Source organism: Balaenoptera ricei, chromosome 20 (genome assembly GCF_028023285.1).
Source record: "Balaenoptera ricei isolate mBalRic1 chromosome 20, mBalRic1.hap2, whole genome shotgun sequence".
Classification (NCBI taxonomy): Eukaryota; Metazoa; Chordata; class Mammalia; order Artiodactyla; family Balaenopteridae; genus Balaenoptera; species Balaenoptera ricei.
Genome location: NC_082658.1, coordinates 23,093,901 through 23,104,147, shown reverse-complemented (window position 1 = coordinate 23,104,147; position 10,247 = coordinate 23,093,901). Strand labels below are relative to the sequence as shown.

Sequence of the window (10,247 nt, the reverse complement as noted above, 5' to 3'; positions counted from 1 at the left end):
TGGGATCCTCCCAGACCAGGGCTCGAACCCGTGTCTCCTGCGTTGGCAGGCGGGTTCTTAACCACTGCCACCAGGGAAGCCCCTGAATTGTTCACTTTAAAAGGTTGATTTTATGTTATGTGAATTTCACCTCAATTAAAAATAAGGGTACCTGGGGAATTCCCTGGCCATCCAGTGGTCAGGACTCTGCGCTTTCACGGCCTGGGGCGTGGGTTCGATCCCTGATCGGGGAACTAATATCCCAGCAAGCCGCTGGGGCACGACCAAAAAATAAAGAAATTAGAAAAAAAGAAAAAAGGCTACCTGAAGATAAGAGATTACAGGAAGAAGAGTGGGCAAGTGCCCAAGGGGGAAGGGAAGGTGAAGGAGAGCCTGAGGTGAGGGAGGAAGGAGGACGTCCTTGCAGAAACAGGGAAGTTGGAGGTGGGGGGAAGGCTTGAGGGGGGTGGTTTCCTAGGCTGCAGGGGAGGGTGGCCTGGAGGATGCAGCTGGTTGGGGAAGCAGAGTTTGATCCTGTGAACTTGGGAGCCCCTGCCCTTTACAGGAAGGAGGGAGAACCAGGAGAGGGAGCGGGGCAGGCGCTTTCAGCCTCTGAGCAGTTTGCTTCCTCTCAGACTTTAGACTGGAAGCTCCCGGGGGTGGGGGCAGGGACCTCATCTTCTTAGCTGCTTTTAATTTTCAGAGCAGAGCGTCATCAAGGTAGGCAGTTCCTTTAGAAACCCTGGCACCAATGGAATGAAATCGAACACGTTAAGCAGCAGGAAGATCACCCACCACCCGCCCACAGCGGGGAAGTGAGGATGGCACTGAGCTGCGTGTGGGTGCCATCTCCGGGCAGCAGGGGGGCTGCCGAGACCTCCCAGGGCTGAGAGGCCACCTGTCACCCCCTTGCAGGCCCCAGAGCCCCCAGAGGACAGCACCCACCGGGGGTCTGGGATGGGGGAAGGGATTGGCTGAGCGCCGTGGGCTCCTTTGTCAGACCCAGGAAGGAGAGAGGGGGCAGCTACAGGAAGTAAGGGGGGGGGGGTGAGGCGCTCCCTCCGGAATCTCTCCAGCTACCTCCCTCCCCTCCGGCTCCCACAGCTCCCGCACATGCTCAGTGTGCCCTCGAATTGGGTTGGCTGGGGGAGGGCCTTGACGGGCATCCCCACTTAAAGGGCCAGTGCCATCCTTGTCCGCGCCGAACGGGGGCAATGGGAGTCGGCCACCCTCTTCACTCATACTGAACTACTTCACCTCAGACCCCCTTCCCCACGTCCTGGCAGGCTCCTTCCGCTCCCTCAGCTGCTCTGTCCACCCCATCACCTCTCATTTCCTGACCCCACTGCAGGCAGGGACTGTCCACTGGACACAGGGGTGTCCACCTGGGGTGGGGAAGAAAGGAGGATCCCAGACCAGGGTACGAAATCCCCCCTGGGAACTACCTGCCTCTCTGGGCCTCCCTTCCCCGGCCCAGCTGACCGAGAAGGTCCTGGAAAGCAAATGACCATGAGGGAATGAGGCACTGAGCATCTGCTCTGGAAAGGCCTGGGGAGGAAAGGGGAGTGTGTCTAAGCCCGGCTTCCCCAGCAGATAGGGTGGTGAAGGCTGTAAACCGGAGCTTCCTCACTGAGGTGGGGTCCCACGACCAGGCAGCATGAGAGGGAAAAGCAAAAAGAACCCGCATCTGGCCACCGGGGCTGAGCTGGCTCTACCCAGTGCTGAGCCCCGAGTCACGCCAGCTCTACCCTGGGTTCTGGGCACTGAGGTCAGGGACCCAGGTGGGGGGAAGGAGGTGACACTGACTCTTCACTGATCCCTCTCAGCCCCTCCTGACACTCTCCCATCCCACACCCTTCTCCTCTGGTTTTGTTTTTGGTTTTGTTTTTCTCCTCTGTTTTCTTGACCCATCCTGGGCCCACCAGCCTTGGGAAAATTAACCCATCTCAGTGTGACCCTGACCCAGAGCCCTTCAGCCATTGTGTGTGTGTGTGTGTGTGTGTGTGTGTGTGTGTGTGTGTCTGTTGGGGTTGCAGCAGCTTTCCTGTCTCCAGGCTCCTCAGCTCCTTGGCCAAGAAAGGCCAAGCTCCTCACCTGTCCCCTCCCCCGTGTGCAGCTCCTGCCTGCTCAGGGACATGCTGCCCAAGCCACCTCCTGGACACACCTCCAGCACCCTCTCCCTCGACACTGCACCCATACCCCTCCCCCACACTCCAGCAGCCCTCTGGAATCTTCTCTCCCCTCCTAGTTACTTTTACACACTTACACACACACACACACACAGAGGCCTCCTGGTAAACAAGCTTGTCCTGGCCCTGGCCCTCCCCTCTCCCTCCAGCTCCATGCTGAGGAATGCAGCAGCTGGGAGGCTGCCTGCGCCCTGCCCAGGGGCCTTCAGTTCCCTGGCTAGCACCCCACAGGGGAAGGCTGGCCTAAGGCCAGCTTTCCTGGAATCCAAAAGCCGCTTCCTCTCTGAGCCTTGGGTTTTCCATCTGCAAAGTGGGGACAATCATTCCTCTAGCCCTTCCTGACAGAGGTGTCTGGGATCAAAGGGGAGGGGGCTAGGACTCCCAGCCAGGGTTGGGTTGGGGGAGACCCCAAAGATGGGAGATTTTGCTTTCTTAAAACCCATCCCTTCCTAGAATCTGTTCTGGCCTTACTTCGTTGTAGAAGACGCTGGAGAGGTCTGGGTGTGACAGGGCAGAAATGAAAGTTGTCCTAGCAACACACAGGATTTTTCAACATTTCCATCCCAGCAGCTCCCAGGCCTGAGCCCTTCTCTCGCCCAGTGTGGCCTGTCAAGATGAGCTTTCCTGGAACGGAGGTTAGGCTGGGCCCGCCAGGCCTCTGCCCCTCCCTGTGCACGGTGGCAGAGCCAATACAGGCTCATTGGTGAGTTGACTAACTTCCCCTCCACCACCGCAGCCTGTCACTCTGCAGCCACAAGAACAAGAGACAAGGTGTCTGGGGAGAGGTGGGTCTGAGTGTGAGGGGTGTGTGAGCTCGCTTCAGAGCCCAAGACTGCTGGTGTGTTGGTGGCAATATCCGGGCTGACTCAGCTCTCTATCAGACAGACAGGTGAGGGGCTCACCTCAGAGGGAATTAACCACACAGGTGATTAGGCTAAAAGGAGCAGGATGCACACGCACGGCAGGCACCTCGAAAGCCAAGCCTCCAGCTCTGCTAAGGAGCGGTCCCCTGTCCAGCCAGCCTTGGGCTTATTTTCCATCAGGAGAAAACTCCCCTTGAGCGCTTACTTGTAAGTGCTCTTCTAGGAGGTCAGGGGGCAAACCTGACAACTAACCTCCTGCCCAACCCCCAGCTGGGAGATGGGGGGCGGGTGGGGAGGCTGTCAAGCACAAAGAGACACAAGGCACCTTGTCTAGCCCAGCCCTCTACACTGCGGGGAGGATAGGAGAAAATACAGGGAGCCTGGGAACAAACCCTGAAGAAACCCCTGGACTTGAGCCTAGCCCTCTCTCCTCCAGGGGAAGTTCCCAGCTCCTCACAGCAATCTTGCATCTTAAGTCAGGCTCTGGCTGAACCTGGTGACTCCTGACTGAGACCCCTCCCGCCTCTGCCTTCCCCTCTCTAAAACCTTCAGAGCAGTCTGATGGCCCCCAGATACACAGAGCAGATTTCAGACATTCTGGAGACGCTGAGAAGCCCCCAATGCAGGGGTCTGCTGTCCTCCCAGGCTGGGGGCAGCCCCAGGCCTCTCTGCGATGGAAGTGCTTTGATTCTCAGAGCAGCCCTAGTGAAATCAATGCTAGCCACTCCCATGTGATCTCACCAAAATCATTTAATTCCTTTGTGAAAAATAAGATGACATCAAAGAACAAACTGTGGAAATGACAAGATGGAAGCCGGAACCTAAATTAGCTGTTCTCAGGGGGCGCAGGGGTGCTGAGCCCTGCCTCCTTGAGACTCGGCTGGCCTGAGTGTGTACAAAACAGGACCTTCTCCTTGGGTCAGCCTGGATGGGGGGGCACCCCTAGGTGCCAGGCTCCCCACCACGGCGGCCGCCTTCTCGGTTCCACATCTCGTTCTCCTGCCGAAGCCGCTGGTTCTCCGTCCGGAGCCTCTCTACCTCGGCGGCCAGCTCCTCCACCTGGCGACAGGGCCGCTGGCTGGTGCACCCCTGCAGCTGCTGCAGCCTCCTCGTCTCCTCCTCGGCCTGTGACAGCCGCCTCTCCAGATCCAGGTAGTCGCGCACCAGCTCCTGCTTGCTGCGGCCCTGCAGGCTCTCAGTGTGATAGCGCTCATAGGCCTCGGAGAAATCCCTCTGCTGGAACTCCCCATGAGCTCGGCCCCTCAAGTCGCTGTCCCCGGCCTCACTCTCCCCACTGGAGCCTGGGTGGGAGGCCCCTTGGGGCACATCCAGGTTGGGCTCCTCGGGGTCTCTGTCGTTCATCAGGAACTGGGTGGTATTGTAGGGTGCCACGGGCTGGCCTTTGGCGAACATCTCCTCTCGGACCCGGGAGGCCCGCTGGCTCTGCCTCTCATCCCGCTGTTGCTTCTCGGCCCAGCTCAGCTCCAGGTAGGGCCGCCAGTGCCGCTTGCGCTTTGAAGGCCGCCGGCGGTGCTTCTTCCGTGCCAGTACGGCCTCCACTGAGCAGCTCCCTGGGCTCTGGGCCCGGGGACCCCTACCGTTCCAGCCTAGGCCACTGCCAGGAGGATCTTCCTCCTCTGAGTGGCTCTCCATCCGGGGTGTCAGGGGCAGGGAACCTCCAGGGTCATGAGGCTCAGGGGATGTTTTGGGGCTCCCAGGAACACGAGAGATCTAAAGAGAGAGGAAAAAAGGAGGACAGATCACAGATGGCCCATCCCATGGTAGAATCCTCTGTTCACCCAGCCTGAAGCCGACCTGCCCGCACCCAGCTCACCTGGTCCCTCTCTAGCCTCACACCTTCTACAACCATTTGTCTGTTTCTGGGCTTACCTGTCTACTGTCTGTCCCCCAACCCTCCCCAAGCAAACTCATGGTGAGAGCCAGAATCTTGCCTGTGTATTTCACTCTGTAATTTCAATGCCTGGAACAGCACCTGGCACAGAGTAGACATTCAATAAATACTCTTTCAAATGGGATGGGAAGTGGCTCCTGATGTATTATTGGTTGATCAGAAGCTCAAATGGCACTTGCTCTTCCCTCTTCCTAGAAAGCTTATCTTTCAGACAGAGCTGGTTTCCTTGCAAGTGACCTGTACAGTCCCACAGAGGCCCCCATTCAGAAAAGCCCCATGCTTTGCTTAATGCTCTGCTGTCACTGTCTTGAACGTCTTAGTAATTTTTGAATTAAGAGCCCTTTGCACTGACCCCACAAATCATGTTGCCAATCCTGCTTCCAGCTACTTGCGTAGCTGATTCTTTTTCATCCTTTAGGGTTAAGTTCCAATGTCAGCTCTTCAGGGAGGCCCTCCCTGACCACCCTATCTAAGTAGCCCCCATTCCCCTTCCCAGTGACTCCTTGTCATGTGACAGTTAATGTCCCACTTAGCATTTAGCGCATTACCATTTACCACTTGTCTTTCTCCTAGAAGAATGTGTCCTGTCTGTTCAGCTCACCACTGTGTCGCTAAGCATGGCCCAAGGTGAGTGTTCAATAAATATATGTTAAATGACATAAGCCCAGAAGTGGGGGGGATCCAAAAGATACTGGAACATGAGACTCTCGCTTCTGTCATTCTAGGGTGAATGGAGTGTAATTATTCCAGGCACAAGTTGGTATCACTCTTCTACATGAGGGGCAGGAAAGCACTAGGGAGAGGAAGAGCCAATCTCCAGTCTGTAGCCCAGAGAATTCTACACCTTATCTAAGAGGCGGAAAGGATTCTGTCAAGAGTGCGTGTGTTCAGGGCATCTGTTTATCTCTGCCGTGGTGAGGGTGGGAGTACTGAGTCTGGGGGAGGAGAATGAATTGCTGGAAGTTTGTGGTTTGGGGAATTCTAATAATAACCACCACCACTGGCACAGTGTTTTATAATGTTCAACACGGTTCAGAGACATCTGAGCATGGGTCTACACGAGTGTAGGGAGTGTACTGAGGGGTGTATGCAGCCCTGTAAGAGTTGGAGGTGTGTTAATGTGCGTTTTGGAGACCCCAAAGTTCTCTTCATAATTTGGGATGGGGTACGTTGGAGTGTGTGTACATGTGTGTTGTTTGTTGTGTTGTATTGTTACTTTACCTGCAGGGAGAATGTCATAAAGTAACAATACAATCAAGAGTGACAGGCCTTGTCTCCACCAGTGTCTTGCGCCAACTGAGGAGACCTTCTGCCCCACCCAGGAAGAGGCAAGGCCGCTGGGAAGTCCGAGGCAGGGGGTCTCGCTTCGGTGCGCACATCATTCACCCGTTCCCAGCCCTCAGCGAATGTCCCCCATGATCTTTCCCCCCACCCAAGCCAGCCCTGCCCCTCAGCCCCACATGCTGCCTCCCTCCTGAAGGCTTGTCCCCTTTCCACCATTACCACTATTGCAGATAAGCTGTGTGATCCCGGGTGAGTCATTTGCCCTCTCTGAACCTTCAGGCCCTGACATGCCATGAACTCCAAGTTAAATAAATCTGGAAAATTTACTGGAAGTAGCTAGGTAGGGTGGATCAGAGGACTAGAGTTCCCCCCTTACCTATAGGGAGTTGTGGACTAAGGGAGAAGAATGGGCAAGGTGGGGGCCAGTGAGAGAGAGCACAGGGTGGGAGGGTTTGGGCTCCTGTTGCCAGATCAGAAGGTGATGTTCTCTGAGGGCCTGATACAATCTGTCTCTCCCCTCTCTCCTGGGTGATTTCCTACCCCCTAACCTCCATCCTAAATTATGAACCGATGGCTCAAACTCTTCTCCCTGCTTCAGACTTGGTTCTCAGCCTAGACAAAAATGCAAGGCAGGGTTCTGTTGTTCAAGACGCTAAGTTTAAACCCTGGGTCTTCTGCTTGCTGGCTGCATGATTCTAGAAAAGGCATGTCAGCTCTCAGAACATCAGCTTCTTTGAAATGGAAATAGTAATTTCTACCCTGAATGGCTACTAGGATTTCATGAGATAGCGCAGAATTAACATCTGCCATATTGCTCAGCGCATAGTGGGGACTCATTTAAAAATACTGGTTTTCCAAATCCACTAACACATCTGAGACAAGAAGCCAGGATCCCAGTTGGCAGGACCCGTGTTCAGGGCACTCAGGTGGTTGGGAGAGTGGGGCTTACCTTAGCCTCCTCCAGGGCTGCTGGTGACTCTGTGTTACAGTTGGTCTGGTTTGGAGTAGCCACCTTCTTCTGTTCCAAATCTTTCAGCAGATGCCTTTTAACTAGTGACACCTGCTTTAAATAATAGAAACCTAAGTCCCGAGGGAGAATTTTCAGGAAGACTCTGGCTACCCAGCAAATTTTTACCAAGGCAGCAGCAGCCATTTTGTAGCACCAGACCTGCACACCCTCATTTTCAAATGAAGGGCCGCCTCCAGCCTGGTTTTCACACCTCCAGCCAGCAAGGGGTCAAATGGGGATTAAGGGGCCATCTTCCCAGTCCTGTTCCTCAGGCCCCAGGCCAGGGCTTAGATCCTATACTCTTCTCCTGAAACTCACTGAGGCAGGCTGGCAGTTAGGAAGCTAGGCCTAAGCTTTGTTCCCCAAAGAGGGGAAAAGACTGCCTGGGGAGGCGAAGACACAGCAATGACCTGGTCAGGCTGGGAGTGGAGTGGGTCGGTGGCTCCGACAAGCCCGAGGAGGAGTCCTTTCCCCACTGCCTCCAGAGGCCCCAACCTTGACTGCAGGCCCCCACCTCCTCCCCAGGCTGGGCTCCAGAAGTCAACATCTCAAAAAACACGACTGGGCCCAGCCTGGGGCTGAGGCCTTTTCATCTACAGGGCCTGGCCTGCCTCCCTCCTTCTTCTCAGGATGGGAAACGGAGGAAAGGGTAAGGAGAAGTCTTCGCACTACAGGCAGCTGGGAGGGAAACCCAACAGGGATAAGGAAGGATTCCTTGGAAGAGGGGAAATGATCCGGGAAGGAGATTTTGCAAAGGCGGAACTGACCTATTTGCTGTCAGGGGCTATGCACAGGACTACATCTGTGTGTCTTTCTGTGCGACCGCCTGTCTGTGCAATTCCCAACGCCTCAGCCCTACCTCTTGCTGCAGTTGCTGCAGCTCTGGTCAAGCCGCTCAGGCACTGAGGTTTGGGGGGAGGCCCCCCAACCCCGGCCTGGCAGCGCGGTGCCTGCTGGGGATTGTAGTTCTTCTAGCTGGGGAAGGCGGATCAAGAGCCCGTAACGTCAACAAGCACACAGAAAACTCTAAAACCCATCTACCCTTGCGCGAGCGGCGTCCCGCGCTCACCGATGCCTCCTTTGATTGGCCCACTCGCCTGCCAATATTCCCTTTTTCGTCAACGATTAGCTGTGCGGAAGCACAAGTCGATCCGCCTATCCGAGCTCAATTAAAGAGTTCATTGATGGCGTTAATCTTTACTGGGCAGAAAACAGATCCGGCTGAGAGGGGAGGGGCTTGGACGCGGAGGGATCCTCGGCCCTAGAGGAAGGCGACGAGAAGGATCGGTGGCCGCCGCCGCCATTTTGGGCTGGGAGGAGGCAGCGGAGGGACTCGCTGCGCAGTGAGAGCACCCCATGGGGGGTGGTCCGGGCGCGGGGAGAGGCCGGGCCGAGTGGGCTGCCTGAAGTGGCGGCGCCGGGAGACGGCGGGGGGTGGGACCGGGGACCGCGGGGGGGTGAAGGTTGGAGTCTCTCTGGCTGGGCCCGGTCCTCAAACCATCCCGGCAGCCCCGCAGCCTCGCCTCTCACAGAGGGCGGGGTTCTTGGGTAATTACCGCGTATTTCCCGAGACCCCAGCTGAGGAGAGACCGGGTGAAATGACTCCCCTCTGCTCTTTCCACGGGGGCGCAGATCCTGAGGCCGAGCTCCGCTGAGTTCTTTCCCCACCCCCATGCGGCCTGGGTATAGCGGCGAGGCCCGGCGTAGCGGGAACCCCCACTTCTATGGGCGCCGCGGGGGCGGGTGGAGGTCGCAGCTCCGGCCGCGCGCCCCTCTGGCGTGGCAGTCAGCTGGAGGTTCCGAGGGCAGAGAGCCAGGTGCACCCACCATCTCCCCCCGTACACCAAGGCCATCCCGCGGCCAGGGCTGTGAACAGGAACAGCCTTCTTCCTACTGTAGCAACCACTAATTCTCCCCAGGGACCAGCTAGATCGGGGCACGTGGAAATCTCTGAGCGCTCTTGCCCTCGAGATCTCTCCTGTCCAGCCCCGGTTCTCAGAACGACCTGATCTCGCACGTCGCCAGCCGCTTTGGGAAACTCCAAAAGTGTGCTGTTCCACTTCTCTTAAAGTTTGACACCAAAGGGGTTTGGGCTTTTGCCCTTTGCAGAGTTGGGACACAAAACAACTTGGAGTCGCCACGGTTCTGGGAATAAACATGGAGTGGCCCATTTCGGATGCTTCAGGAACATCTGTTTGCATTTTGAAATCTGAGCCATAACTTTTACCAAAACTTTTGGAGATGGCCGGCCTCCTAAAGGAAAAAACGAACTAATTCCAATGTAGTCTTTATAAGGCTACAAATTCTTTCCAGTTTAAAGAACTTTTCTCCCACAGACGAAACAAAATGGGGGAGTATTTTGCCACTGGTGCATTGTTACTAGGGAACCTCTATTTTGAAATTCCAAGTAATTGAAAGTCACTTCTGTGGATCCCAGATGGCCACCAAAATAGAAATTGCAGTTTTGAGCTACTTCATATATGTGGCGTTTGGGGGAGCAGGGGAAACCTACTTCGAGAAAAATAAACACTCAACCTTATAGCTGTAGCAGCTTCTTAAGGACTGAAGTTTGATGTGAAATTCTTTTCTTGAATTGCAGATGAAACCATTTTGTTTCTTACTGCTTGAAATCTAAATTCAGAGAGATTCATAGGTCAGGAGTAGCTTAATGTTGCTAAAAGGTCACTTGCAATTATGCCTAGGTAGACTCGGAATTAGGAGAGTGGGCGGTGAGCTTTATCTTAGAGGGTACCTTGTGATGCGTCTCATTGCTGATTACAGATGGTCAAATCGTTCCTAAGCATTTGGCCTTAATAGCAAAGTTTCTTCGGAACTGAAGCCCTGTTCCTCCTATTAATAAAGTGATTTTTTTTTTTTTTTTAAGTTGTAAGAGTGACAGTTCCATAGCTTTAACTGTTTTCTCCCTTTGCCCCCAAAATGTTCTCAGAGAAAGTCTTAGAACTGGATTGCAAAAATACGATCACCTTTGACTCAGGTTAATCTAAAATTTG

General features: G+C 55.1%; 1 protein-coding gene across 2 annotated transcripts; it reads right to left on the bottom strand.

Moving 5' to 3' along the window:
• Positions 1-3,763: 3,763 nt before the first annotated feature.
• Positions 3,764-9,124, bottom strand: HEXIM2 (HEXIM P-TEFb complex subunit 2). 2 transcript variants are annotated; one of them, XM_059908081.1, is made up of 3 exons: positions 8,793-9,124; positions 7,177-7,290; positions 3,764-4,762 (listed from the first exon to the last, which is right to left on the bottom strand). In XM_059908081.1, exons 1-3 carry the CDS (start codon positions 9,087-9,089, stop codon positions 3,974-3,976), a joined length of 1,200 nt encoding a protein of 399 aa, XP_059764064.1. In that variant the 5' UTR covers positions 9,090-9,124; the 3' UTR covers positions 3,764-3,973. The 2 variants fall into 2 exon arrangements, with proteins under 2 accessions (XP_059764064.1, XP_059764065.1); XM_059908082.1 differs by having other exon boundaries at positions 7,177-7,287.
• Between the last annotated feature and the right edge of the window lie 1,123 nt (positions 9,125-10,247).

Excerpts from the sequence above, each read along its gene's own strand:
- HEXIM2 (XM_059908081.1), bottom strand. The coding sequence starts at position 9,089 with ATGGCCTTGGTGTACGGGGGGAGATGGTGGGTGCACCTGGCTCTCTGC. Across the intron at positions 7,291-8,792 it reads GGGGTCTCGGGAAATACGCG|CAGGTGTCACTAGTTAAAAG; the intron begins GTAATTACCCAA and ends TATTATTTAAAG. Across the intron at positions 4,763-7,176 it reads CAGCCCTGGAGGAGGCTAAG|ATCTCTCGTGTTCCTGGGAG; the intron begins GTAAGCCCCACT and ends CTCTCTCTTTAG.